Source organism: Emydura macquarii, unplaced genomic scaffold (assembly GCF_026122565.2).
Source record: "Emydura macquarii macquarii isolate MOO-44397 ecotype Brisbane River unplaced genomic scaffold, CSIRO-AGI_Emac_v2 contig_1253, whole genome shotgun sequence".
Classification (NCBI taxonomy): domain Eukaryota; kingdom Metazoa; phylum Chordata; order Testudines; family Chelidae; genus Emydura; species Emydura macquarii.
Genome location: NW_027131390.1, coordinates 68,022,721 through 68,050,640, shown reverse-complemented (window position 1 = coordinate 68,050,640; position 27,920 = coordinate 68,022,721). Strand labels below are relative to the sequence as shown.

Here is a 27,920-nt window from a genome sequence, read left to right as displayed (position 1 = left end):
ATATTATAAATCACAATACAATTTTACAGCTTTACCAAGTATTTTACAAGTAACACTTCTGTAGCAGTGGATACAGTCACGCTTTAAACAAACACAACCACAGTATAGTAAAATAACAAGCATGATTAGATCAAAACATAATGGTTGCATAGACCTATTTTTCATTGGTGCCTTGGGTGCTCTACTCCAGATTTAAAGCTAGCTAACCGGAAGAATAGATTGTAAACCAATCAGAGAACATTTTTGTATGACCAATCAAAAGCTGTCTTGCACAGCTGTCTTAGAAAAATGAGGCTTAATGTGTGTAGGCTTCTCTTCTGCCTGCTGCTGCTGCCTGTCCACTCCAAGAAGCAAAGAGTTTAGTGCAGAGGGTGCTATAGGCTAGAGAGGAGATAAGCTTCACTGAAAGAATTACAGGCTTCTAGCTTTGTCTGTGTCAGTTGCTAGCTGGAAATTCCCTGCTCATGTAATGCACTCACTTACTCAGGAAATCAGAAGCTTCTCCAGGAAAAATCTGAGAAAGCAATGCACAAGGGTAACAACTTTAACTGGGAAGAGAATTATAGAGACATGGAAAGATGCCCGAATGCAGGTGGTGGAAGAAGCAGATCCAGGTGATGGGTACAGCTGTGGTTACGTGCAGGACCTTAGCTTGGACCTGCAGGTTGGTGTTATTAAGCCTTGGTTGCTGCTAGGTAAGTGCATATTTGAATTTAAATTTGAATCCCTATTAAATGCCTGCTCTTGCAAGGTCCTGAGTATCAGCTGGAGGATGCTTAGCTGCCATGAAAGTCAACTTGAGGTGAGGCTGATACACATCTTCCATTAAGTGCTCAGCACCATTCAGGATCAAGTTCTAAAAGATTGCTATCTTTGCATTTATACTGAAATATGACTTTCTTCATACTTGCCCTCTTGAGTTCCTGCTCACGTTGTTTTATCCAGTTAAGCAAATGGAAAGTTTGATTTATTAAATTTAGATGAGATGTTGCTATTCACAATATAAAACATACTTATTGCATTATTAAAATAATTCATTATCGCAAGGGTAAAGCAAATATTAATTTCTTTTAAAATTAAGTAGAGTATTTGTTTTGTTCATATTTTGACAGATCTATGCAAATGATGTGATAATGACTCTCTCGTTACAGGATCACAAGATGCTGCTCAGGATCTGGAGACAATGAAAAAATACGGGGTAACAAACTGCCTAACACTGAATATATGCTGTCTTATATTTAGCATTTGCTAGTGAAAATGCTTTTTCAGTCATTAGAGAATGTTATTTTTCTGTCTTTCCCCTTAAACAAAGGAACTATATTTTATCTCTAGTTTAATGAGGTTGCTACTCGAAAGCTTGCATCTGACGCATTCACAATGTTAAAATTAGCTGTGGTTTAAAATTTGCTTTATTATAGAACAGATTCTGTGCATCTCAAACTGTGTTCTTGTCAGACGTCGGATTCTAAGCAGGATCAAGCCTGGTCAATATTTGTATGGGAGATGTTCAAGGTGGTGGTGGGGACATGCTCCTGAGTCTTTCCCCAACTTTGGTCCCTTTCTAGATCTCTGGTGATGTAATCAGAGTGGAATGTCCTCCAGGAGGATATCCCTGCTGCAGGGCAATACTCTGGCAGCATAGGGACTTTATGGTAGCCTTGTGCCACCTTCACATAACTTAGTCCTCAGCCAGGCCAGAATTCAGACAGTGCAAAAATGGCATAAAAATGGCACCTTTTCCCTCTCCTGTCTAGTCTGTGCCTGCTGCACCATGAGACCCCATGTTCCAGTAAGCAATGCTGGTGAGTAAGTGCATTGTTAATGCAGTTCTCCAACATTACATCATAAAGCTAGGGTGGATTTTATTGGTGGAGGTGCTGCCTCTTCATTTGTAGGGCTGACTAATATTTTTGGAGCACCCAGAACATTTATAATCTCATCCCTCTAATTTTCTCTTCTATTCTTTTCCTGCGCTTTGCTGTCCCCTCTTTTGTTTAAACCCTTATACTTGCTGGTGTAGCTGGGTTGAGGGCGGTAGATATTCTGTCTTCGTCCCCTGCTCCTTTGTCTGTGAGGGGAAGCAGTAGCTCTTCCATCATGTGATTTAGCATGAGGGTGAAGGGCCATTGACCAGATCTTTTCCCAGAGTGAGCAAGTGCTTAATACTGCTAGCAGGCAAGGTGTGATAGAGCACCGGTCAGCGTACCCAAAGAGCAGAAGACACTCGCAGTCTTACATTAAATTTCTCCACATTCAGCTGGGTTGTTTTCTTGTACTCAGAGTCATTTAAGGCTCCTTTCTACAAGGTGTCAGCCTTACCAAATTCAATTTGGTTAATCAGATTCTACCAACCTAAAAATACCTGTAGGAGTTTATTGGATATGGAATTCTCCATGTCCTTTCATTAACTGTTTCATAGTGTGGCTGTGTACCATTAAATTGTAGGTTCATTCCTCCCCAGAGATGGCTACATTTCAGTGATGAGTGAGGGGATTTCTATAAGTAGTTTGCAAAAGATTTTGTGTGCCTTCTTAATGAAAGGAACTAGATAACCTAAGATGCAAACTTTAACCTGCAGCAACAACAGCTTCTCAAAGCTTCATTTTGAGAAGTTATCTACTTGAAACATCATTACCCTAATGATTAATCCTTCTTTTGTTAAGATGGACTGAAGAAAATGGAAACGCCGCTTTATACATTTTAACACTTGATAAAATAAGTGAATATGAAAAGATAGTCAAGTCAGAACACAGAGAGAATGTCTGAATAAAACTGAATACTGCAATTTGATGCTCTAATTGGCGTCTGCTTAATGGATAATGCTATTTTTGTTCTTGTTCATTTTGCTTCTTGTCTTTATAAACTACCTTTTTTTTGGCTTAGGTTACTCATGTCCTAAATGTGGCATATGGAGTTGAAAATGCCTTCCCCAATGACTTTATATACAAGAGCATTTCTATACTGGATCTCCCTGAGACTGACATCACATCCTATTTCCCAGAATGTTTTGAGTTCATTGAGCAAGCCAAGATGCAGGTAACTCAATATTTCATACTATTAGTTATCCTAGATATGTGACAATAACTTAAAACAGTTTCCTTTTGTAAACAAACAAACAAACTCCATCAATCATGCTTTTCTTGGAGTGACTAATATTGTTTACTATTATCTATTAGATTTTTTTTTTTTAGTGCAATGTTTCTTAATTAGATCTAGAGCGATGGGTGACTTTTTGATGAGCAACTCTTACCATAGGTCCAGATCTCTCTTCCAGAAGTAAAATCTGCCGGGGAAAAGGAAAGCTCTATAAACTTCCTGTTATCAAGTTTCTAGAATTCATCTATTAGGTAGCAAGTGTTTTGACATATCAGAGAAGAAGGAGGGAATTTGGAAATCAGTGGGATTTTGCTGGCTTCCTCCAACTGTGCGGGATACCTCAGCCTGCTACTGTCCTTTTAACTCTCCCTTAAAGGTGAAACACAGTAAACTATGAATTCAACATAAAAATAGTTAGAGCACACATTAGTAACTATAGAGCTACCCAGTCATTTGTAAGATACTAGCATGGGATTTTAGACACTTTCCCTATATCCAAATATAGCAAACCATCCCTGTTCAGCCAATATTTACTGAATAGGGATAGACATAAGCTTGTATTTAGCTGCTTTGCTGAATCATTGCCTAATTGCATGACAAAATTCCTGTAAAAGAAGAGTAAAAGTAGGAAATAGGACAAAACTCCTAGGTCTGCATGGCAACTCTCATTTCTGATACTCTGTTCTGTATACATGCACAGAATGGATACACTTCTGTAGAAATAAGGAGACCTGAAAATCAGAACTGAGATCTACAATGCAACTCTGGAAACAGAATTTTGCTGTTTTAGGTTGGTTCCTTTCCTACAGGAGTTAATGCAAGTTCAGGGTAGAGAGGAGAAAAAAAGATGTCAAACCTCATGCCATAATTATTAAAAAGTTTGGCAGGCTCTACAGATAATCAAAGTTCTCTTTAACTGTTATATGTTGAATTACTGTATTTCATTCAGGCCATTGACTTTAACAGTACAAGAAGAGAATGTGTTGGCTGGTTCTGAATTATTCCACCAGATCTACCATGTTCATTATTTACATAGCTTAGGATAAAGGAAGGTAACATTGCCCCATCAGTCTTTGTGTCACACAATGTTCTTTTCTTCTAATATATCATTTACAAGTTACCTGAAACGGGGTTTCACTTAATGACCTTCTTCAGGTTTCTAGTTACGTTTTCCACTTCATTCCTAAATGAAACTTGCCATCACTGCTCCATTTCAGAAGTTTAATTTTTCAATTACTTCTCTATAATCAGAGGTGTTCTTATAAAGCCTTTCATGGCAATACAGATATTTCTATACTGCAAGATGTTTGTGTACTAGACTGCCAGAAGATTAGATTTTGATTAGATTAGAACAGAGGATCTCAAACTGTGGTCTATGGAGCACTTGCAGGTAATCTGCAGAGTTGACTGGTCACGTGGTGCTGGATCCTCCTATTTTTTGAAACAGCTAAACATCACTGAGGGATTGCTAAAAATGTATTAGAAACTCCACTATTATTGCTTTTCTGCATAAGCAATTACTATAGTTGCCAAAGAGATATTGTTTGATCATCTGAGGAAGGGAAGATGGTCCATGTAGCCTTAATGAACGGAAATGTGACCTATGAGGAACTCTGCGATAAAACGCAGTAGATACTGTGGAAAAAATTTGAGAATTTCTGGATTAGAGAATATAAACAAATGCTGCACTGTTCATAAATTCGCTGACAGCCAGTGAGAAAGGACTGAGTATCCCAAACTAATAACCACTGAGGTCTATTGTCTTCTTGGTATAAATGTTGATATGAGATCAAATTATCAAGACACTTCAGCATCCATAGCTGGGACAGATTTTTCAAAAAAGCACAACTCCTAACTAGACACCAAAGTAAGTGAGCAGACTTTCAAAAGCACGTGAAATGACCCATGTGAGGTCCAACCCTTGTTTAACAGTGTGATAGGAGTCATATTTAAATGTCTTCAAGTGATATTTTTATTTAATAGCTAGTATATATTACTTTACATTTAAGATTGCTGGAAAGTCTATTAGCCCAGATCAATCCAGTCCTGCAGAGGTGTTGGGGAAGAAATTTCAGCCAGGTCCCCTTGTGAACCTCTTTCCACATTGTTGCATGTGGGAGGTAGGTCCCCCACAAGAAAAGGTCACAAACAGGCCTGCTTTGCTTTCTCCTTAGAGGCTATGAACAGCATAATTGCTCACAGTTAGAAGTTACCACACAGCCCTTTCTAAGCAAGCATGTTTATTCCTAAGGTGAAAGCATTACAGAGAAAACATATTAAAAACTGGAAAAGAACCTACATGACTGCTAATAAGCTCACCAGAGAAAACCCCAGTTCTAACAAGGGCTTTGGCACATACCATCCATGTAGTCTTTCAAACCTTACCAAGGGATTTTTCTGTGTTTGCAATTCATAGCAACTCTTAGCTCAGAACAAGCACACCCATAAATCATTCATTTTCTCCATTATATAGCTGGGGCCTTGATCTTATCCTCATGTAATAGGTGATCAGCAGACAAAGGTCTTCTCCAGTGGGAGAAGCTTCAAAGGGCATGTATAACTGGAGTGGGTATATTTGCATACACCTCCTCCTAGAGATTTCCTAGGAAACCCCTTTTAACTTTGTCCCAAAAGTTCATTCTTGTTCATGTTTACAATAGCCAATTTATTACACGTTTTTCTAAAGTCTGTTCTGACATTGCTGTTCATGAGCCTGATCCTGCCTATCCAAAGTCCTCACAGTTTGTATAGTGCCTAGCACAAAGTGTCTTGGTCCAAGATGGAGGCTCTGAGGTGCTACAATATTACAAATAAATAATAATAATGGAGTCTTGAGTGTGCAAGGAATGTGGGACTGGACTTGCATGATTTTCAAACACCTCCCTCTGTTTTTGCTGTTATAGTTTGTCATGTCTTTAGTCTGCTTACAAAACACAGCTAAGTTCGTCTCCACACTACAAATCAGAACTATGTTGAAACTGGCAGCCCCTTAGCTTAAAAGAGATGGGGCCGGTGGCAGGGCATTCTCCCTGTGGGAACCTTGACTCTGGAACTTACTTTCCCCAATACCATTGGTCTGACAAAGCCTGGATTTCTTAACTTTCAGGGCAAGCTGTAAGGAATTTTAGGGTGTTCAGAGGAATGGCTTGAGGGAGTTGCGGTCATTGATTGTGGGATCTTAGTGTGAAAGGTTCTTTCCTTCAAAAGAGGCTACCTTATATTATTTCTTGGCCATTGTGAAGCAGCTTTGGTAAGTAAAATTTTTAGTTTAGGGCACTTTATCCTTGTTTGTAGGTATAAATATTTGTACTGAAGCTTAGAGCTGGGCTTTTAATAAACCTAAATAAACTGTAGAAAATTATGTATGAAATCTGTCACTGCCTATATAATAGACAGTAATAGAGTATCTCAAATGGCTAATGTGTATCATTTTTCTCTTGAAGGATGGAGTGGTGCTGGTTCACTGTAATGCAGGAGTTTCTCGTGCTGCCACAATCATCATTGGTTTTCTAATTCATTCAGAAGGACTCAATTTTGCTAGAGCATTTTCTTCAGTGAAAAATGCAAGACCTGCTATCTGTCCGAATCCTGGCTTCATGGAGCAGCTTCACAAATATCAAGAGTGCAGTAAAAAGGCAATTGGAAGCATAAATGATCACAACTGATAAAATGGGAGAAATGCAACAATCTGTGTGGCTATACTGTAACAAGTGTTGGCATAGCATACCTTAAACGGTCATTTCTGAATTCACCCTTCCCTCACATGTATATCTTTAAATTCATTTCCTCTACAGTGAATTCTTCAGCTTTTTATTCTAAATAGACTGTTACACTAGTTGGTCTAGACATCAAGTAGCTAAGAGACCAGATTTTCCCCTGATGTTCTTCCATTGCTTTCAGAGATGATTTGGCCCAAGGACACATTTTTCACAGGGTGGTGGTAAAAAGATCAAGTTCTGGTTTGCTTGAACGATCAGAAATAACAGAATGGCAGGTTTCCATTGGACGGTCTGTGGAGGTAGACAATATAAAAAGAAAAAAAATGCTGGCTCAGATAATAGTTACTAACTTTAATATCAAGTCCAATCTTTATCCATTCTAGCTGGTTGTAAAATCTTCTAGATAATAAACTCTTCTAATAACAAAATGCTTCCGTGTTTGGTCTGAAGTTGATCTTGCAAGGAAAGACAGGTTTTTATTGAATTATGTGGGTTGGCCAGACAGTAAGGAGCCTTCCTTTCTTTCTTTGCATCCTGTTCAGGGGCCAGCCACAACTTAAGCTTCCTTAAGAGTAAAAGAAGTGCTTCCTGCTGGAGATTTCAGTGGTACTAGTCTCCACAGCAGGAGGGGGAATCTTACCTCTTCCCCTTTATCTCTTGCAACAGACAGTGTAGTTAGACGTGCTCAAAAAAGAGCTTACTTTTTCAAAGGGTACAATAGTGCTGTTCCAATGCGCTTTCCCCTGGAGCAGTCCATTCTCTGTAAGCCCCAGAATATGGCTGCACACTTAAAAGCCACAATATAGTGTATACTTTTCTTAGAAAACAAGGACAAAATACTGCCCTCAACTACACCCATTCAAACAGTAATACAAACTGAATGAGCATAAAATGAATATGGAGAAGACATAACGAAGCAGTGGCAAAAATAGAAGGTTGGAGCTAAGATACCTAAAAGAGGCAGAGTAGTTGAACAATTACTAGTTTTTTCTTTAACAGTTCTTTTACTTATCATTATCCTGCCAACTCTCATAACTTGGACAAACACCTCAAAATGAGAAATCCAGGCCTTGTCTACACTTGAAAAATAAGTCGACCTAACATAGGCTGACTTACAGCCACCGCAGTAATTACTGAGGTTGCTGACGTACACACTACCCTCCTTGGGTCAATGGAGTGCATTCTCACCAAGAGAAGTTGCACCGATCTAAGAGGGTCAGTGTGTGGATCTGAGACACTGGTCTCTCAGCTCCCTGCTGGGAGACCCACAGGCTCCCCAGCTCCCGGTGAGCTGCCCTCCTCCCGTTCCCTGCTGGGAGACTGCCCCAGGCTTCTTCCCTTCCCATGCCCTGTCAGGAATCAGGGGAAGCCACCAGGGGCTTCTCGATCTTGGGGAGTGGGGTCCAGCTGCCCCAGCTTCTGCTCCCTGCCAGGAGGTGGGCAGCCTTGTTAATTTCATGACTCAGCAGTTAAACTAAGGAGGCTGCCCAGCTCTTGGCCAGGAGCTGGCAGAGAAGCCGACTCAGGCTTCTTCCCTCCTCGCTGGGAGCTGGGGTCCAGCTGCCCACAGCTTCTCCCATCCCAGCTCACAGCTGGGATACAACCACCAGGTGCTTTTCGCCCTGCTCCCAGTCAGGAGCTGGAGTCCAGTCTCCTGGGGCTTTTCGACCTGCCCCCAGCCAGTGTTCTTGTCAACTTCAGGGCTGGAACTCTGAAATTGACAAGAACGATAGATAACTTGGGATGTAAGGGAACACTGTGTCTACACTGACACTGCAACGCGCTATCTATGCCAACATAAGCCCAACATCTTTTGTTGATGTTGATTTATTATGTTGGCATAATGAGTTATATTGATGGGAAGAGCCTGCTCCCTGCTAGGAGCTGGGCAGCCTTGATAATTTCAGGATAACAAGGCTGCCCAGCTCCACACTGCCACTGTTTTGTTGACAAAAGCTGACTTTTGTCAATAAAACTCCCTAGTGTAGACCAGCCCTCAAGAAAAAAATAAGGGTGAGAAGCTTTAAAATTTTAGATTAATTTATTGGTTTCATGATTCAGCAATTCTGATACATTAATTTACAGAAGAAATTAAATAATACTGGGTTGGGCTGGGGAAAGTATAAATGAGTGTATAAAATGAGGAACAGAAGGATTTGGTTATAAATAAATAACATGCCTTCCTTTGGGCAGCATCTGCTGGCTCCCTAGACACCTTCAAGGTGTAGGTGCTGTCCAGGGTTCTCTGCTCAGTGTCCCCTTCCGGTTCCCTCTGTTTGACCCCCATGCCTGTTCCTCTTTTCTCATTTGTTGTCCCCCATAATCAGTTGAGTACTGGGCCCAGTGACTCCTCCCCTTAGGCTGGGGGAGGGGCCTTTAGTAGTGAATGCAGGCCTGCCCACTTCCCAGAACACAAATAGGGTAGCAGCTAGTAACTTGGCTTGCAGTATTTCTTACAGTGGGTTTAGGAAACACCACAGTGAATTTAATTATACTAGACAGTAGGTGTTGATATTTTTTAATGGTGGCCACTATATTAGTGTTTCATACATGCAAAAGCTAAACCAAAAAGTATCTCAAGTGTATTATCAGCATGGGTGTGTTTCAGGAGGTGATAGTGGGTTGCTGGGTGTTTTAGTGTCATGGGAAGGAGGGGTTTGTTAGGTGTGTTACAGTCTCACAGGAGGTGATGGTGGGTTACTGGGTGTGTTACAGTCTTATGCATGTTATGGGTGTGTGTGCTGGGTGTGTGAGTCTTATGCACGTTATGGGTGTGTGTGCTGGGTGTGTTACAGTCTCTTGCGAGTTATGGGGGGGGGTGCTGGGTGTGTTAGTCTCACCAGAGGTGATGGTGGGTTGCTGGTTGTGTGGTACAGTCTCATTGCGAAGGGTGATGGAGACTTTGCTGGACGTCACCATCGCTGGGGAGGCTGTGGGGGGGGGGTCACCTTGCCGGTGTAATGCGGTCGGTCGCGGGCACAAGTTGATGCAGGGCAGCACTGTTCGCACCGCACAGCAGCAGGCTACCCGGGGTTGGGGGCGGGGCGTTCTCTAACCGCATGGGTTCGCGCTTTCACCGTAGCCTTGCCCCTCTGCCGACTCGCCGCGTTGGTCTCTCACACAAGATGGCGGCTGGGCGACCAGAGCTAGGAGGCAGGAAGTGACGTACCCCGCGGCGGGCGGGATTTCCGCTCTCTTTGAAAGTGTCGGCCCGGGCCCGGCTGAGGCAGGTTGGCTGGTAGCTGAGTTGGTGCTTTACTTCCCACCGCGGACGGCTCCAGCCCCCCAACGCGATGGCCGCCTTCGCTATGGAGCTGCCGCCGGCCGGTGAGCAGGCTCTCGTGGGGCGGCTCTGGCTGTTACTGAGGCCGGCGGTGGCGGCTCCACTGCCCGCTCGTGGGGAAGGGTTCCTGGCCGGGGAGCGAGGGACGGGCCGGGCCGGGCCTGGGGCCGCCGGCGGCTCAGCGGTCTGGCTGCTCCTGTTCTCGCCCTGGCCAACGGCGTTATTGCAAGGCCGCGCTGTTCGACCGGGCCCCGGCTTCTAGCGCCGCCGTGACTGACGCCGACTTGAGCCGTGCCGCTGCTTACAGGCCGGGCAGCGCCTGTGGCTCCGTGGGAGAGCTGCTGCTGCGTGGCTGGCCTCGGCGGTTACTGCTGGGTTCCCCCCGTCATGGCTGCGGTCTCCTGTCCTAGCCCTGGAGTGGGAGCCTTCCCTCCTGTGCGGGCGGTGAGAGTTGATGGTGCCGGTAACAAGGCTCAGCGCTTCGTGGCGGGAAAGTTGCACGGGAAAGCTAAAGCAGAGTAGGGGCCGGATCTTTAGCCGCCCATGGGAGTTAGGCGCTTCAATCCCGTCACATCTTCAGCTCTCGTCTCAGCGGGACGGGACGTGTCGTGCCGCGTGTGTGCATGTGTCGTGCGCGGCAGCTGGGGCCGGCGCTGCTGGCCTGGGCTGCGCACCCAGGCAGTTCTGGAGCTAGAAGTTCCTGGTTCCATGTCTACCCTGTGAGATCTCGGTGCTGCGAAACGAAACGACGAGGAGGAAGAATATGTAAAGTTGATTATTATTTCTCTAAAGTGATAAGAAAGAACAGCTGCTAAAAATCACTGAAAATGCAGGTTCGGGTGGTTTTGTTTCTGATTATAAAAGTAAACCCTGAACTAGGAAAATTCTTTGTCAATGTCACAGCACTAATTTTAACTTTTTTGTAGTCTTCCATCAGACAGATTCTTTATTCTTAGGAACTGTAGTCTGCTAAATCACTTTAACATTTCTAAATTTAAACTTGGTTTTACTAATGCAGGAGCTGAACCAATGACTCTTGGGTCACCAACCTCTCCAAAGCCAGGAGCCGGTGCTCAGTTCCTACCTGGATTTTTAATGGGTGATTTACCAGCTCCAGTGACTCCACAACCTCGCTCTTTAAGTGGCCCTTCTGTTGGTGTGATGGAAATGAGGTCTCCTTTACTTGCAGGTGAGTAAATTTTACTATCAAGACTTTTGTGCAAGCAGCTGTTTAGTAAATCAAAGCTAGCCTTTTTTTTTTTTTTTTTTTTTTTTTTAAATCTAATGATTTTTGTTACAAATTTGAGTCCCTGTCACTTTCCAAATTGTAGCTGCTAAAGATGGCCTCAAACATACTCAGTTGGAATAACTAATTATTTATTTAGAATAAATCTTAAAACAAGTTTCATGGTGATTTAAGTATGAGGGTTTCAATCTAACAATCGTAGCTTCCTCAAGAAGTATAATGCTGCTGGCATTGGTTCAATCTAGGGTTGGGCATTTGACTGGTCAAAAATAATTGGTCAGTTGACTGGTCAAACAGTGTCATAAATGGTCATACTTTAACTCTCTAATTTATGTGATAATCTGTAAATTACATACAATTTGTGAGAAAGTATAGCATGTAGGTATTTTTCTCTACATGAAATACTGTAGTGCTGGTATAAATACCTCTAGCAAAGTATAATAAAATTTCACTTCCATGGTCATAGGTACGCTGTCCAAAAACCTCTAACAACCTATTTGATGAACATCTGAAGACTTTCCAGAAGTAGGAGGTTTTCAGGGCTTAACCAGATTGAATAGCAAAAATTTTATTAGAGGATGAAGAAATGGAATTAGCTTGACTTTCAGAAAAGGAAGGAGTGCAGGTTTATTTATAGAGGTATTTAATGAGGATTATTTGCTTTGTTGAAGGTGGGGGAAGTGTTGTAGACGGTGTTAATAGATATGATTTCTTGTTTAAGGGACAGGCTTACACAGCTAAGCATCTTTCCTCTGTTGAGGGAGGAGGTTTAATGGCTGAATCCTCTCCCTCCCCCACTTCCTTATTTTCCATAAATTTGTTTAGTCAGTTTAGATTGTAAAATCTTCAGGGAAGGGAAGATGTCTTTAACTTGTTTAATGTACATTGTAAACAGCCATGAACATTGATGGTGTGGTATATAGTGTTTGTGCCAGAAGATTCTATCCAATCAAGATGTGCAACTGTAAATTAGTTCACCTATTTCCTTACCCTTTAGCATGTAGTAAAGTAAGGCTATGTCTTGGCTATTGGGACAATAAGGGCATAGCAGTGGTGCTGTAATTAGCACTGGCATAATGTGGTAGTATAAGCACAGCCTATAGTAACGGAGGATTTTCTGTAGTTTTAGGAACACCATCTCCCCATGCAACAGTAGCTAGGTCAATCGAAGCATTCTTCTGTCAACCTGCTGGCATCTCCACCAGAGGTTAGGCCAGCATAACTATGATGCTTGGCACTGGGGGGTGGATTTTTCACAACACTCAGCACCATAGCTATGTTGACCAAAATTTTAAATGTGGACCGGGCCTGAGTGATCAAGACTGTAAGTAGGCATGCTTACAGATGGCACCATCATGCAATAAAAAGGATAGTTCTGCTGCCTATATCAGAGCATTCTTGCTGGAATATTTGACAATATTTGACCACAGTCAAATAGGGGGTTCATTGACTGGTCAGTTGACATTATTTGACTAGTTAATTGACTAGCTTGCCAAGCCTAATTCTATCTGTACTAACGGGAGTTTGGTTTACCACAGGTAGATTGCTGGTAAAAGTAGCTGCTCTGCCTGTTGAGGAGTTGTTCAGTCAAAGCAGTGATTTGTTGTGCCAACACAAACAAATGCATTTTTTGGAAACTATTGATTTTAAAATACAATATTTTTAAAGAAGACGTTACTAAAGGGCTAAATCTGTCTGAGAAACTGTATACAGCTGAAACTCAATGGGGAAAAACTATAAATCCTTTTCAGAATGTGAAGGGTCTCTGCTTGTTCTGTGGGGAGCCAACACTAGGTGAAAGCTGTCAAGTTGTTATATTGAGCATATTTGAGAAAATATTCAATTACATAGGCAATGTAGTAATGTGTATCTACTGTCTTCCCTCCTGGCTGCTGGGAAAGTTGTGTGATTCTGTTCCCCATCCTGGCAACTACGTGAGTGGAAGAGGCTTTATCCCTCTCTGCTGTTATCCAGAGGAATGCAATACATTGTCAGCTTTTCAGCCTTCCTTAGACACACCCATTTCTAAATCAATTTATTCAATGTTCCAGTGAAGTAGGAAATATTTGTTTCACTAAATCAACTGTGTGGGCATTGCATGAGTAGTGCCACTGGTCAAAGATTCCATTCTGGAGGAGGGGGCCAAAGGTGCCCAAATGCAATACTGATATGTTCTGTCCCCTTTGAGTATTGTGTCAATATTTCAGTGTTTCCTGTACGCAATATAACTTGTCTAAATATCACTTTGGACTGAAAAATACTATTAAGACTTGCCCAAGAGCATTACTTTTAGCTATTCAGCTAATTCATTAGCTTTAAGTGTGCATAAATAGAAATGTCAGCAGTTTATGCTGCATTGTCCATTAAGGACTTGGGTCTCCTGATTTTTCTTAAAATACAAACTCTTCAGAAAATCACTGACACAAATTTAGAATAGTGATATAGATTAACTTAACCCTCCAAAATTAGGAGTTATTGCAATGGTGAATAAATTGCCACAAATTGGACACCCCACAAGACTTCACTTAGGCTTCCACCTAAGTCTTGGGGGATGATTGGTGGCAAGCCATCAGATAGTCCAACTACAAGACCTAAAATGGGGCAAGATTGAACATATTAGTTTAAATTTAGGTTACTTTAAGAGATGAGTACCCTGGAGGCATTGATATGTGGATGCTCCATATAGTGATTTTATGGCAATTTCTAGACACTTTGAGCTATTAAAATAGTGAAATGATTGGAAGACTTTCGGAGCATGTCTAACAGAAGCTGGGAGGTGTGATTCCCAGCTCAGGTAGACATAATGTGCTAGCGCTGCTCAAACTAGCACCTAAAAATAAGAGTGTGGCTTCAGGAGTACAGACAGTCTTGAACTAGTCACTCAGGTATAATCCTGCCTGACCCCCTGGGGTGGGGAGTGTATGTGGTGGTTGCTGTTGTGGGGACACACCTATTTTAAGGCAGTAGCTCAAGCAGTGCTAGCAAGTGTACATCTACCCATCAAACCTCCTAAATGCTTGTGTAGACATACCCATGCTTTCTGCAGCTCATGAATAATTCATTTGTATATAGGAAATCTTGAAGTCCAAAATTGAGGATTAAGGAATGCATTTGAATTGGATAGCAATAGAAGTTTAATTTAGACATGATTGACCTACCAAGTTCCACATACACAATCATTTTCTCTTGAGCATGCCCATGTAAGTGTTCTCTTGATGTATCAAGGTGCTTTAAATCAGTTTAATTCCCTGGGCTACTCTTACTAAATAGCCTTGTTATGGTGGCACCCAGAGGCTCCAGTCAGATTTGTGGTCCTGTTTTGGTTGATGTTGTATACATTCATAGGCAGTATTTGCCTGTAGAGTTTACAATCTAATTTACGACATAGCACAAATGTTACAAGTTGGAGGGAAGAGGTAATTTGAGCAATGATAATGAGAGAGTTTAATTTATGTACACTTGATGTTTCAAAATCCTTGATTAAGACATCTATGAGTATTCTCCAGTGGCCCTTCACTGTTGATTAAGCTCTCATGAAGTCTTGTTTCTGCTTCATGCTGCGGTGAAGTTGGTTACCATAAAAATGACTGTTGTAACAATGTATTATATTGGCTCTGTCATAAAACAGCAAGAGGTAACTGTCTGTGAAAAATAGTTGTTAAATAACATTAGAAATCAGAAGAAAATGAGAAGGACTTAAATTAGGCCGTGTCTACACTGAGAAGGTAGGTCAATGGAATCCGGCTTTCATCGACCACATAATGTGTGTCTTCACTGACTGGTCAGTTCCATCGACTTAAATCACTGGAAAATTTGACACATAGTGCTGAAGTTGAATTGTTTGGGTCGAATGAGTGGCAGTGTAAGCGGAGTGCAGTGTAATTTGATGTAATTGGCCTCTGAGTTATCCCACAATGCTTTGCTGTGACCGCTCTGCATGTTCGTGCTCTGCTGCACTGTGGCCACATACACAGGAAACAGCCCCTCCCCTTAAGCCCCGGGAAATTTTGAATCCCCATTTCCAGTTTTGTCAGTGTGGATAGAGCTTACCAGCAGAACTGATCATGGTGACTGCACACCCCAAACGCGCTCCAGCATGGAGTTGACCTGAAGTCTTGGATCTCATCTGTCTGTGGGGCGAAGAGTCTATTCTGGCTCAGCTCCAACCCAGCAAAAGGAATTCAGATGTTTATGAAAAGATATCACGTGGCATGTTGGAAAAGGGTCACAGGAGGGACGCTCAGCAGTGCTGCATTAAAATGAAAGAGCTGAGGCAGGCATATCAGAAAACTCGGAAGGCAAACAGTCGTTCTGGCTCATCACCAAAGACATGCTGCTTTTATGAGGAGCTCCATGTGATTCTTGGTGGTGACCCCACCACTGTACTGCCATGCAGCATAGATACCTCAAGGGAATCCAGGATGAACTTGGAGGATTCTGTATGAGGAGGAGGAGAACAGAGGCCAGTTAACTGGGGAATCCATCCTCCCTGAAAGTGAGGAGCTGTTTGTAACCCCAGAACAGCCCAGCCGGACGCAGGACACCATAAGCGACCAAGATGCTGGGAAAGGCACATCTGGTGAGTATGTGCTGCAAATCTCATTTCTATGGTTATCTCCCAGTCCAGCTTCTTGTCATAGCGGGGGAAAAAATGTGTGGTGGTGGGGATGGGCTTCCTCATTTTTAGTTCATCTAAGCAAAGGGTTCCCCCTGGAAAAGAATGTTTATGTGCACAGGGATGCTCCGAGAATCCTCCATGGATATCTCCAGGAAAATCTCATTTAGGTACTCTGTGATCCTTTGCAGAAGGTTTCTGGGGAGAGCAGCCTTACTTCTTCTGCCACAATATGGCACTTTCCCCCACCACTCTCTCATTAATTGTGTAGGCATCATCGTGGAACACAGCATAAGAGCCAGGCCTGTACCCAGATGCTTGCAGTAAATCCTCCCTTTCTGCCTCTGTTACCCTCAGGAGACTGATATCACTCATGGTCATCTAGGGAAGATGGCGCAAATTTGCAGTACCTGCTCCATATAATCTGTTTTTTTAACGCTGTCATGGGAGGTTTTTCAGGGTACGTAAACCGCAAGTTACAAGACAGCATGTGACTGCAATGGTTGTTAAGGGTTGCGAGATGGGTGCTCACATATGGTTTTGCCTGGGGAAATTTCACCCCCTCACCCTCAGTATCACTTTTCAAAAACCAATTTTTGGGAGGGTCAGGGGGTGCAACAGTCCTGCTGTTTGGGGATCTATAGACTTATGCAACATGTAATACAGGGATTTCCCTGAAATCTATGTACCAGCCACTTATTTACCATGGCTGGCATGGCGCTACGACCTCTGCAATAGATAGAGATTGGTATGCGGGTCTGCCGTTCCTTTGGGAATATAAAGGGGAGTTATTTTTACGTTGTAACATTGCTTTTTGTCCATGGGGCTGGTTAACAATGGATACCTTGTGCTTTGCTTGCCTCTCAGTGGACAGCGCAGCCTTCAGCTCAGCATCTACTCCTGCTGACTGCCTATTGCAGATTAGAAGGTGGAAAAAAAACCAACTTGGGATAACATGTTCACCAAGATAATGAATGCCTTCGCAGCTGCTGACGCAGAGCTAACAGCCTGGAGGATTTCATTATTGGAGAAAATGAACGTGGACATGGAGAACAAGAAGGCAGCCCAAGACCATGAGCATGCAACACAGGATGAGATGCTGCGCATAGTAAGGGATCAGTCGGACATGTTGAGACATTTGGTTGAGCTTCAAGAAGAGCGATGGCAGGCTAGACTCCCTCTACAGCCCCTGCAAAACTTTCAACTCCTGCACTCTTTCCTAACCCCCACAGCCAAGTGATCTAGGAGGAGGTTGAGCAGGTTGCAGTATGTGCTGCACTCCACACCGGGTGAGGAGAGCAGAAAGAGGCAGCGGCCTCTTTAAGAAATGGGACTGTTCGCTGTTTACACACTGAAACTGCTCTGTGTCCCTTCACAGCCTCATTACAATGCATGCAAAGTGTTGAAATAATTTCCTTTCCCTCCACTCTTAATGACCAACAATAAAAATGTAGTGCTTTAGAGTTTATTACTCTTTCTTTATTGATTAGGGGATTAGCGCTGGAGGCGGCTAGTACAGTGCTGTATTGCTGGGGAATGGGAAGGAAAGACAGAGCACAGATTTTTCAGAAATATTAGGTCTCACTGCAAAACCGATTTCTCTCACCCCCCTCCTTCCCAAGGCTTCCCTGAGGCGCAGCACTCCACGGTTGGCTCTCAGCATTGCACTGATATCTGGCTGCTCAAAATTGGCAGACCATTCTGCACTTGCAGAGCCTATTATTGAACCTCTCCTTCTAACTCTCCAGGTGCCCGGTGTACGGCTTCATCAGCCAGGGGAGCAGTGGGTACGCAGGGTCTCCAAGGATCACTATTGGCATTTCAGCATCGCCGATATTTATTTTTTGGTCAGGGAAGAAAGTCCCTGCTTGCATCTTTTGGAACAGACCTGAGTTCCTAAAGATGTGTGTGTCATGCACTTTTCCAGACCACCCCACGCTGATGTCAGTGAAGCGTCCTTTGTGATCCCCAAGGGCCTGCAACACAATTGAGAAGTATCCCTTTCAGTTTATGTACTTTGTGGCTAGGTGGTCCAGTGCGAAGATAGGGATATCTATCACTCACACCCCCAGTTTGAGAACCCCATTGCAGAAAACCCATCCACTATGTCCTGCACGTTTCCCAAAGTCACTACCCTTCTGAACCGAAGTCTGTTAATGACCCAGCACATGTATTACAGCAGCTCTCATGGTGGATTTACCAACTCTGAATTGATTCCCAACTGACCGGTGGCAGTCTGGCATGGCTAGCTTCCACAGAGCAATGGCCACCTGCTTCTCCACTATCACAGCAGGTCTCGAGAGTCTTCATGCGTTTCAGGGCTGAGGACAGCTCTGAGCAAAGTTCCAGGAAAGTGGCCTTTTGCATATGAAATTTCTGCAGCCACTGATCATCATCCCACACCTTCATAATGATGCAATCCCACCAGTCACTGCTTGTTTCTCAGGACCAGAAGTGACGCTCCACCAACTGCAGATGGTGCATGACAGCCTGCAGCAAATTGGAATTGTTTCATTCTATGGCTTGTAGCAGGGCGTCTTGAGTAACATCATAATTTTCAGTACTGCGGCCCCTGTCTGGCCCTTGAAAATACTGCGGGAAAGATGTGAGGTATTTGTGACACTCACAATGATAGTGCATTGCTGAGTGGGCTCCATGCCTCTCTAGCAATGGCATATGCGTGGCAGAGACTGAAGGACTTTAAAAAAAGAAAAAGGGGGGGGGGGGAGGGCGTGCACGAAAAAGCATTAGTCTGTTTGGGACAAGAAGGGAGGGGGAGGCAGGATGCCAATCTTCCCAAAAGCCTCTTTGGCTAGTTGCACAGTGGGATAGCTACCCACAGTGCACTGCTTTGATTGTCAACCCAAGCACGGCTAGTGGGGATGCAATTCCCTGACGCAATGAGCGTGGTGTGATCACGCTCCTCCGACTTCTAAAATTCGGTGAGTGAAAGATGATTTAAAGTAAATTGACTTCACTCCGCAGTGTAGACATACCCTCAGATGGGGTTCAAAGTTCCTTTAACTTAAACACTGCAAAAATCAATACAACTGTTGTAAACTGATCCTAGAGCATAGTCTTACATCTTTAGGAAGTGTGGTATCTGTTTTTTTAAAAAAAACAAAACCTTATAATTATCCTGTTGTACATTCATACTGTGCAAACAGTCCTCTAAATCCTGCTGTTGCACTTTATCAAGGTATGTTAGATGTTGCATTTCATATTTAGTCCAAGCATCAACATTGAAATCAAGAGACAAATTGGAGTTGGGATGTTTGTATTACAAGCTTAATAGTAAAACTTATACATTAATACCATTTTTCTGGCAAACTATGTAGACCACACTCTGACAGTGTCCATAGAAATATAAAACTAAATTTAAAGTAATTTCACTTCCTGCAAGTGGATTGTAGTCAAAACTTGCTTCATGTAATCTTTGAAATTACCAAATCTATTTCCCTGCAACTGTAGTGTTGTGCCATAAGGTATTTTTTGTGCTGTTTTTATATAACTAAGTCATAAGCAACAAATGCATTGCCAACCACTTCACTGGTAAACAATTGCACGCTTGGATAATTATTTAGGTCTGGGTTCTGATACCCTTCCTCATGTTTAGTACTTTCCTCTTTGAAACGTCCTGGTGACATCAATGGAATAACTGAAGGAGTTAGTGCTACTCAGAGTGAGTGGTGGTATCAAAATCTGGCCCTCTGATATATCTGACTCTGAAACAAGTGCACTGAAAACTGTCCGATGAAGTGGTTGAACAGTCTATTCTTAGTTTATAGAAATTAGGCATTCTTGCCAAAAAATAGCCAAACAAAAACTGGGCAGTCCATGATCAGATGATTGCTAAATGTTTGAATGTCAAAAGACTAGTTTCAAAATTAATCTAGTTGAGTAAATGGAAATGACAGGCTTTCTACTTGCTCCTTTCCATTGCAGGTGGATCTCCTCCACAACCAGTAGTTCCTACACATAAGGATAAAAGTGGTGCTCCACCTGTTAGAAGTATATATGATGAATTATCTAGTCCAGGACTTGGATCTACACCTCTAACCTCAAGAAGACCAGTAAGTGGTTATCGTAAAGGTTAGTTGCAAAGCTAAACTGAAACTTGAGTTAATCTTGGTAGTGAAAGCCTTTACTTCCCAGTTTGGGTGCAGGCATTTGGTTCATACAATTTTTATTTCAGTATTGAATGTCTCTCGTGGTCTGGTTAGTGAGGGGCTTCAGCTACTAAATCTTAACTCAATTTTCACTTTAGTCTGGTTACCAGCTGCTTAGTCTGACAAAGAAGCACTGCAATAGCAGCCTGTATCTCCTTTTGTTTTCTTCCTCTTCCTCCATATGGCTTTGGAAGGTGAAATATGAAAACAAGGAATTTCTCTTGAAACAAAACAGTCAAGCCTCTTACATTAGGCTACAAATTGCATATCTTTACATGTTTGTCCCAGCGTAGTTAAGACTTCAAATATTTAATATTCCTATATATTAAGTTTGGGGCATCAATAATGCAACTAAACATCAGCGTAAATGAGATGGCATTATTTTGTCTAAGCACTGAGCAATGGGGCACTGCCAGCAATAGCAATTAAATCAAATTGAGTGAAATGCCTGGTTAAACTTCCCGTTTCTGATGCTAACAGGCCACAAGTAAGGTTTCTGGAAGGTTAATTGAGTAACCTGTCAGTTCTCTTATCATTATGGATAAAGAGGCAAATATTGTTCATTAGAAAACTCTTGTCTTGCTAAAGAGACGTAACTTACTCTATTGACGGTGTACTTAGTGCTGTGTAGAACATAGGCATGTTTCCTGGTGTAAGGATCATATAAATCGAAAGGTGGTTATTTTATGAAGGGGAGAAGCCCCTAATGGAGACTGAAGGGCTGGAGACTTCACAGAAGGCGTACCAGTTCTGTCACGATGGTTAATAGCTCCTGTTAAATTTAAAAGTACTCCTGTTTTCTTAATCCTATTTGGTATTTTTTAAAAAATGCTGCCTTTAATGTTGAAAGGACATAGTTGAACTCTTACTTAAAACACCTGAAATTTCCTTTTAGTGAGCTAAACTTCTGAATACTCTATTTCAGTTTGGGCAGCAGAAATAAGAGAATAGGCAGTGTAGCTTAAAAGTCGTTCCAGGGTAGCTAACCCAACTTGTTCACTGCATGCAACAGATGTTACCGAAGCTTAATTGAGTGAAGGGGAGGGGACATATCTAATGAGAGGCCTCATTTGTGTCTGTCAGTTCTTTATATATGTTTTTTGTGAATATTTATTAAGCATTGCCATTGCAGTATAGTTGTTGTGAGTTATGTTTACTTAAGTCTTCAAAATAATCTTTGCATATAGATTCAAAATACTCATTCGTTCTTGGCAAAGCATATGGTGTATTGCTTCTACAGGGAAGGTGACTTACTGCAGTAGTTCAGAGGCTTCTACATCTGTGATGTGGATAGATGTCCCTAGTATATGATAAGGCTGTTGCCATCTAAACAGTAACAGACTATGAACAATTTCTATGCAGTGTTCTGTTCACAATGTTTTCCCAATATAAAATAGTTACTAGAGGAGTTTACTGTGCAAAGCATAGGCGTTAGATACTTCATCAGAAGACTTGTAGTCATTTGCCCTTTATTCCACAAGGATACATAGTGAATTAAGTTCTTCATTATTTAACAACTGAGGCTTATTTCACTATACAAGGAATTTTCTAGGTTATTATTGAAAAAAATGCAGAAGCAAAATATCCAGTGATTTATTGCATGTTAGGATCTGCTTATTGGGTTTGCACAATTGACACATTAACTGCAAGCGGAGCAATGTTTGATTTAAATTTATATTGGGGCAAAAATTTAACCTTTCCTCCTAATTTTTAATGAGTGGGCTGAAAACTGGTCTTTCCTAAATATGAAAAGAATGTACCTGCAACTATGATTTGTTACTTTCTGTATTTTAATACAGCCCAGCTTTTCTGTAACGCAGAGTCCATTGGTTGGAGCTATGCCAGGAACCCCTGGAACAGGTAGACATCCTGTCAAACTGCTTCCTATAATACTACTTTTAGCATGGTACAGAGCCATCACTGTCTGAACTTTCTCTCACTTTTTTTGTATGTTGCCTTGCAAATAAGTAGCATTTTTTCCACTTGCAGATGACAAGTATGAGCAGGAAAAACACTGCTTCATTTATTGTTAGCGTCCTGCAGCCATAATACGTTTCACAGGACAAGGAGCTGCAGTTATTTATCTGTTCCTTACAGCAGAACTTCATGCTGTATTGAACAGAGGCAGAGGTGGCTGCTCTTAAGGAATACTATGGAGGATGACAGATGGTGCCACCATCTAAAGGCCTCCTTATTTCCTTGTATGAATCCAATGGCCTCTTGTAAAGCTTTTTGTTGGGTTCCTTATTCTCAGTGGTCTCTGCACAGTAGATGCAGGATCAGAATTTGGCCCCATTTCTAGCAGCAGCAGATGAAGATGTGGTAAGTAGCTCAGTCACAGGGATTAGCAACATGTCTGCAAATGTCACTAGTTTGAAGTGACAGATTTTATTGCTTATGACAATAAATTACCTAATTTTTTCTACTAAAATAGTCATTGATATCAAATTTATACTCTTAATTAAGTGCCTAGCTTTCTACACTGCTCTGACTAATTCAGTTACAGTAACAATTCATTGAAACCAATCTATTTCAATTTAACAGCCACCGGTGTGTTTAGTCCTGCCAGTATCGGACAGCCGAGAAAGACTACACTATCTCCTGCTCAGCTGGATCCTTTCTACACTCAAGGCGATTCCTTAACCTCAGAAGATCATCTCGATGACACCTGGGTAACTGTATTTGGGTGAGTGATTGGAAGTGTTTCTCAAGAAATCTAATGACAAAGACCTGGTAATACCTGGCTATTCTGTTTGAGTACCAGTACATGTAGATGTGCAATTTATACATTGAAACTCATACCTCTTTCAGCAATTACTTTAATTTTCTAGACTACAATACGCTGAAATTTAGCTCGCTTCTTAGGAAGTGGGTGAGTGCAAGGCCAGAAAGAAGCAGCAGTAGGACATTGTGCTGGGGTACTAGCAATCACAGGACTCCTGTTCTCAAACCCAGGAGATTGCAACCAAATATATCTTCTTATTAGTAAAGTGGTTTCCTTAAGGAATCTGTACATCATTCTCTCTGTGCAAAAGTGTAGGTGATGGGGAGGCAATAAGATCTTGAATATTCGGTTATCTTAAGCACTGATTCTGAAACAGTATTTAATGAATAGTTCAGCTGATCTTGCAATTCTGGGAACTCTGCCAAGAGAGAGATTTTTGCAAAAAAAATGAACTATTAGTGTGTTCTGTAATAGTCTATCACTGAACAGCATTTTGAGTTTCTCGTTCGTTGGTTTCAGGTTTCCTCAAGCATCTGCTTCATATATTCTACTACAGTTTGCACAATATGGAAACATATTAAAGCATGTGGTAAGTCCTTATGTTGACTCATCTCCTAAAACGTATGCTAATTTGTTCATTCTTCAAAGACTAAATTTCTTTACTTCCAACCAAAACCCCATGCAGATGTCCAATACAGGAAACTGGATGCATATTCGGTATCAGTCCAAACTGCAAGCCCGGAAAGCCTTAAGCAAAGATGGAAGGATTTTTGGTGAATCTATCATGATTGGAGTCAAACCTTGTATAGATAAAGTAAGTTAGCCATCCATTCTGTATGGAATAACAAATAAAAGATTATAGGGCATCTTTGTTTTGGTCTCTTCCTTCCTTTTCCTCTTCTAGAAGCATGTAGCTAGATTGTGGGGGGGAAGGGTTCATATGTTAAAATCAGGTGGCATACATCAGTATTTTGCAGGTGTACAGTCCTTTGTTAGAGTAAAGTCCTAAGATAATGCCCATTGAGATAACGTGTATATATATAAAAAATAGACATTGCTGCTGTTACCGCTGAGGTGAACCATAGAAACAATAACAGGGTTCAACAATGCTACATCGCACTTAAGGATATGAAGTGAGAGCATATTAATTCATCTAAAACTGCAGAGTAAATGTAGCTTAGATAGGATGCATTTACTTGAATTGGAATTTGAGGCACTTAAATTAATTTTGCAGGTTTTAGAATACTGACATTCATACAGAAATACTTTGAAATCTAACACACTGTTGACTACTCTTAAAAACCATAAGTATATAGATCCCTATCCAAATCAGTAAACAGACCATGCTGGGTAATTGTCTCCTCCATGCTAAGAGGAAAGCACATCCACCTATTTAATTAAAACACCAATTCCTGTAGCACTCTGGTCTTTTTAGCAGTCTCATCTATATACTAACTTGAGCTGACTATGCTGTCAGATGTAATGGGGATCAAGTATGGCTGTAAACCATCTAAAGGGAAGAGGATAAGCTACATACCAGATTAAAGAGGATGTGTAGAGAGGAGTAATGTGGGACTGTGGAAATAAAACTGACTGGGAGTAGGAATACAGATGATTCTGCTCAGAAAATCCTCTAAACAGGACTGAAACTAATTCTCACCCCAGCCTTAATAGGCTGGCTGTTGAGGTTTTCATTGTGTTGCAGAATCAAAAAATAAAAGGGAAAAAAAAAATCTTTGAGAAGACAAAATATAAACCTCTGTTCTGGAAAAAGCTGTCGGATCATTAACTCTACAGATAACCCAGGATTGTTTGGCAATAGACTCATGGAAGGATGAAAGGTTGAGTTGACACTACCCAGGTTTGAATAAATCCATAACATTTAGGTATTTAACATCCAAGGTTGGACCACTACAAGCTTGTTGAGACTTGCTTTTAGTTTAATTTATAAATCACTAAAATCATGTTGTCTGTACAATTTTCAGCTTGGTCATGACATTCAGTCTTGAAGGTAGTAAATCGTTAGTCCACCAGTAGCTTATAGTAATATCATACAATCCTTTTAAATAACCTACAGACTAGCAGTAAGAAAATGCTTAATGTTCATCATAAAATGTGTTCTGGTAGTTTGGTGTCTCGTACGCTGTCTTAATATCTTACATACTCTTCATTGAATACATAATGGCAACTTTATTAGAGTCCTGGTCCAAGTTGAGCCACTGGGATATTTCTTTTTGTCAAACCAAATCCAGTTACTGCATTAACTGAAATTAAACTGATATGCACCCCATACTCATTACTTCCAGTGTATTAAAATTTAAATACTCTTTTCCCTTCTCTTTCAAGAGTGTGATGGAAAGTTTTGACAGAGGGTCTGTATCCTCCACATCTTCAGTCTTTACGCCACCAACAAAAACCTTAGCCACACCAATGCAACCTGCAAGTGCTCCAAGAATTTCTACAATGAGACCTCTTGCTACAGCATATAAAGCTTCCACTAGTGACTATCAGGTATTATGAGAGGGTAGAGAGTGAGACAGATTACAAAATATTTAAGCAGTGTTCCATAACAGGAATTTGTATTCCTCTTGAATTTCTGAATGTAAGCTGCAAAACAAATAACCAAGCCAAAAAGACAAGTTGAATGCATGTTTGTATTTTCCATATTGGGTAATGGGGATATCAGTACATTGTTCTAGACTTAACTCATTTTTCATCTCCACCTGTAATTTGCCTTGACAAGTGGGAAAGGAGCAGTTTATACTCAAATTTGCCTACATAGCCTATCCATCTGTCAAAAAGCTTTCAGGGTGATTCTTTTTATTTAAAAAAAAAAAAAGTTTCTTATCTCTTCTGTCCATTCCAAGGAGTTGTTTGTGTTGAGACCCTTAAATGCCTATTTTTATAGTCGTAGTAATTCTAAAAGCTGGGCTGTGCAAATAGCATGAATGCATGCTGACTAAGTGGTTTTTTGTCTCCTCTAGGTGGTTTCCGACAGACAAACCCCAAGGAAAGATGAAAGTATTGTATCTAAAGCTATGGAATACATGTTTGGCTGGTAGTAAACAATGGAAAGTATTACACTAAAACACAGTTAGGGCTAGAAATAAACTGCCAGCTTCCTGGGTTAGTTGTATAACCACTCATGGCAGTAATTTCAACTTCCCATCATGCCTGTTACGCCTTCTAAGAGGAGAATTCAGCATACATTGTTTGCACTTCAAATTATGGCAATGTACAAAGGGTTTTAAGATGTTTAAACTTAAACTAATCAGTGTAAATACAAGTGGTCTCTTGCTGTTTATGTCCTCTAGTGATTGCATGACTTAAGCAAAAAATATCAGTACTGATTTGCTATAAGTTACGGAATTGTGTTAATTATACTTTCCAGTAAAGTGAAAATGTATAGGTGGTAAACTCAGTTCATTGTTTCCCAATAACGTAACAAGCTTTCTTAATCTTTTCTGGAAAGATGGTAAGTTTTCTGCAGGATGAACACTGTATTCTAGTAAAACGAGATTTTTCTTGGGCTACCAATTTTAAAATGAAAAATTTTAATTTGGATGCTGTTTAATGCTACTGTTTATATAGAGTTTATCTTGGAGTACCATTCTGAAGGTTCATAACAGGCTTTTTAACTTTTTAACCTACATTTTCCTAATAAAATTTATTTAAATTATGAGTTTGCAAAGTTGAGTTCTTTTTAAAAGCTTGAGTGATCTATGTGTTCATGAACTTTCCATTTGCCTCTCAGGTTTGAGTCAGGCATATTGCATCTACCACTTGAATTTATTTACAGTACTGTATCAGAGTTGAGACTGCCATTCACACCAGGTGGATTTAATTAGGTTTAATTGGAATTAGTAACACCATTGTTTTTAAATTTGGACCTAAGAAAGAATGAAATAGTGCACTGTGCCACTTAATGATACCTTATGCTTTATTTAGAAAATATCATAAATATGCTACACAAATTCACCAGAATTAAAATACATCCTCCACTTGAGTGCCTAGAACATGGCCACTTCTAACAATGTTCAGCACACTACAGTTATAAACAAGCAGTTAAAAATATCCAACTGAAATTGCAAAGTAAAAACTTCCTAAACTGTAACTTAGGCAGAATGAGGACTAAACTAAAATGCAATGCATGCAATTTAATTACTGCAGTGGGCCAGAGTCTTTTTCATAATTTTTTCTAATGAAGAAGCCCTTTCTGGCAAAACAGTGAATCAAGGGTAGAGTGCTCTCTTTTGAATTGCTGGCATACCCTCCTTCAGTACCCAGGACTTTCCTGGGTGGTGGCCTATCCAAGTCTGAGGAGGCTTAACCTTACGTTGTGAGATAAGTGGTCACAGATTGAAATGTGGCTATAAACACAGCTTATTTTTTCCATCTTTAGTCAAAGGGAAAGTCTTGCCCCTGTATGCTACTACCACTACATCCTTGTTTCTTGTACCTTCCTCCAACTCTGCCTATTTGACAATAGCGCATTTTGATACACAAAAATTACAAACTTCATCCTGACTCTGCAACTTTCGCTTTCTCAGGGTACCTCAGAGATGCCCTCTTCCCCTCAGTAAGCTTAATGAATTTCAGTTAGTGTGCTCTAGTAATAACTCCTCAGAATTCAGTTCCACAGCTGCTGGCAACCCCTTCCCCACGTGATTCAAGAGGGACATTTCCATAGCTCAGGGCAGCATCTGGTTCAGTGCATCATTGATACTCCTATCTCAGTCAATAGTTGGTTCCAGAGTATATCAAAGAGGGTGCATGTGTCTTTATTCAAAATAGAAACCTACTGTACACGGTGCATTGAAGACCTTAAACAAAGTTGGGAACGTAGAACAGTGTGGAAGATGACCAGCCTTAAGCTCTGACTAAACATGTATTGCACCAGTCTAAGTTAAATTGGCTTTTAAACTGACTGACTTAAACCAGTGCAAAACCCAGCACAGACACTATTGGTTTAAGAGTAGCTTATGGTGGCTGAGCTTTAAACTTGTTTCTAATTGACTCAAGCTAAATTGATATGAAAGGTTTATGGATTGAAGTGTCCACATAGCC

At 41.2% G+C, this 27,920-nt stretch overlaps 2 protein-coding genes across 5 annotated transcripts; both read left to right on the top strand.

The window, feature by feature from the left end:
• Positions 1-289: 289 nt before the first annotated feature.
• Positions 290-7,245, top strand: DUSP19 (dual specificity phosphatase 19). The gene is made up of 4 exons (XM_067549845.1): positions 290-695; positions 1,152-1,198; positions 2,884-3,036; positions 6,540-7,245. The coding sequence occupies exons 1-4, from the start codon at positions 470-472 to the stop codon at positions 6,759-6,761; spliced, it is 648 nt and encodes a 215-aa protein (XP_067405946.1). The 5' UTR covers positions 290-469; the 3' UTR covers positions 6,762-7,245.
• A 2,541-nt stretch (positions 7,246-9,786) lies between these two features.
• NUP35 (nucleoporin 35) lies at positions 9,787-26,532 on the top strand. Of its 4 annotated transcripts, XM_067549070.1 has the most exons (9): positions 9,787-10,142; positions 11,117-11,287; positions 19,905-20,032; positions 21,928-21,988; positions 22,673-22,814; positions 23,373-23,442; positions 23,539-23,667; positions 25,200-25,364; positions 25,838-26,532. In XM_067549070.1, the coding sequence occupies exons 1-9, from the start codon at positions 10,109-10,111 to the stop codon at positions 25,913-25,915; spliced, it is 978 nt and encodes a 325-aa protein (XP_067405171.1). In that variant the 5' UTR covers positions 9,787-10,108; the 3' UTR covers positions 25,916-26,532. The 4 variants fall into 4 exon arrangements, with proteins under 4 accessions (XP_067405171.1, XP_067405172.1, XP_067405174.1 ...); XM_067549071.1 differs by lacking the exons at positions 19,905-20,032; positions 21,928-21,988 and having other exon boundaries at positions 9,788-10,142; XM_067549073.1 differs by lacking the exons at positions 9,787-10,142; positions 19,905-20,032 and having other exon boundaries at positions 11,154-11,287.
• The last annotated feature ends 1,388 nt before the right edge of the window (positions 26,533-27,920 follow it).

What these genes read in the sequence shown, in the direction of transcription:
- DUSP19 (XM_067549845.1), top strand. Translation starts at nt 470, where the DNA reads ATGCACTCACTTACTCAGGAAATCAGAAGCTTCTCCAGGAAAAATCTG. An exon ending in TAAGCCTTGGTTGCTGCTAG is followed by an intron (nt 696 to 1,151) that starts GTAAGTGCATAT and finishes CTCTCGTTACAG; the next exon opens with GATCACAAGATGCTGCTCAG. An exon ending in AGACAATGAAAAAATACGGG is followed by an intron (nt 1,199 to 2,883) that starts GTAACAAACTGC and finishes TTTTTGGCTTAG; the next exon opens with GTTACTCATGTCCTAAATGT.
- NUP35 (XM_067549070.1), top strand. Translation starts at nt 10,109, where the DNA reads ATGGCCGCCTTCGCTATGGAGCTGCCGCCGGCCG. An exon ending in GAGGTCTCCTTTACTTGCAG is followed by an intron (nt 11,288 to 19,904) that starts GTGAGTAAATTT and finishes TTTCCATTGCAG; the next exon opens with GTGGATCTCCTCCACAACCA. An exon ending in GCCAGGAACCCCTGGAACAG is followed by an intron (nt 21,989 to 22,672) that starts GTAGACATCCTG and finishes TCAATTTAACAG; the next exon opens with CCACCGGTGTGTTTAGTCCT.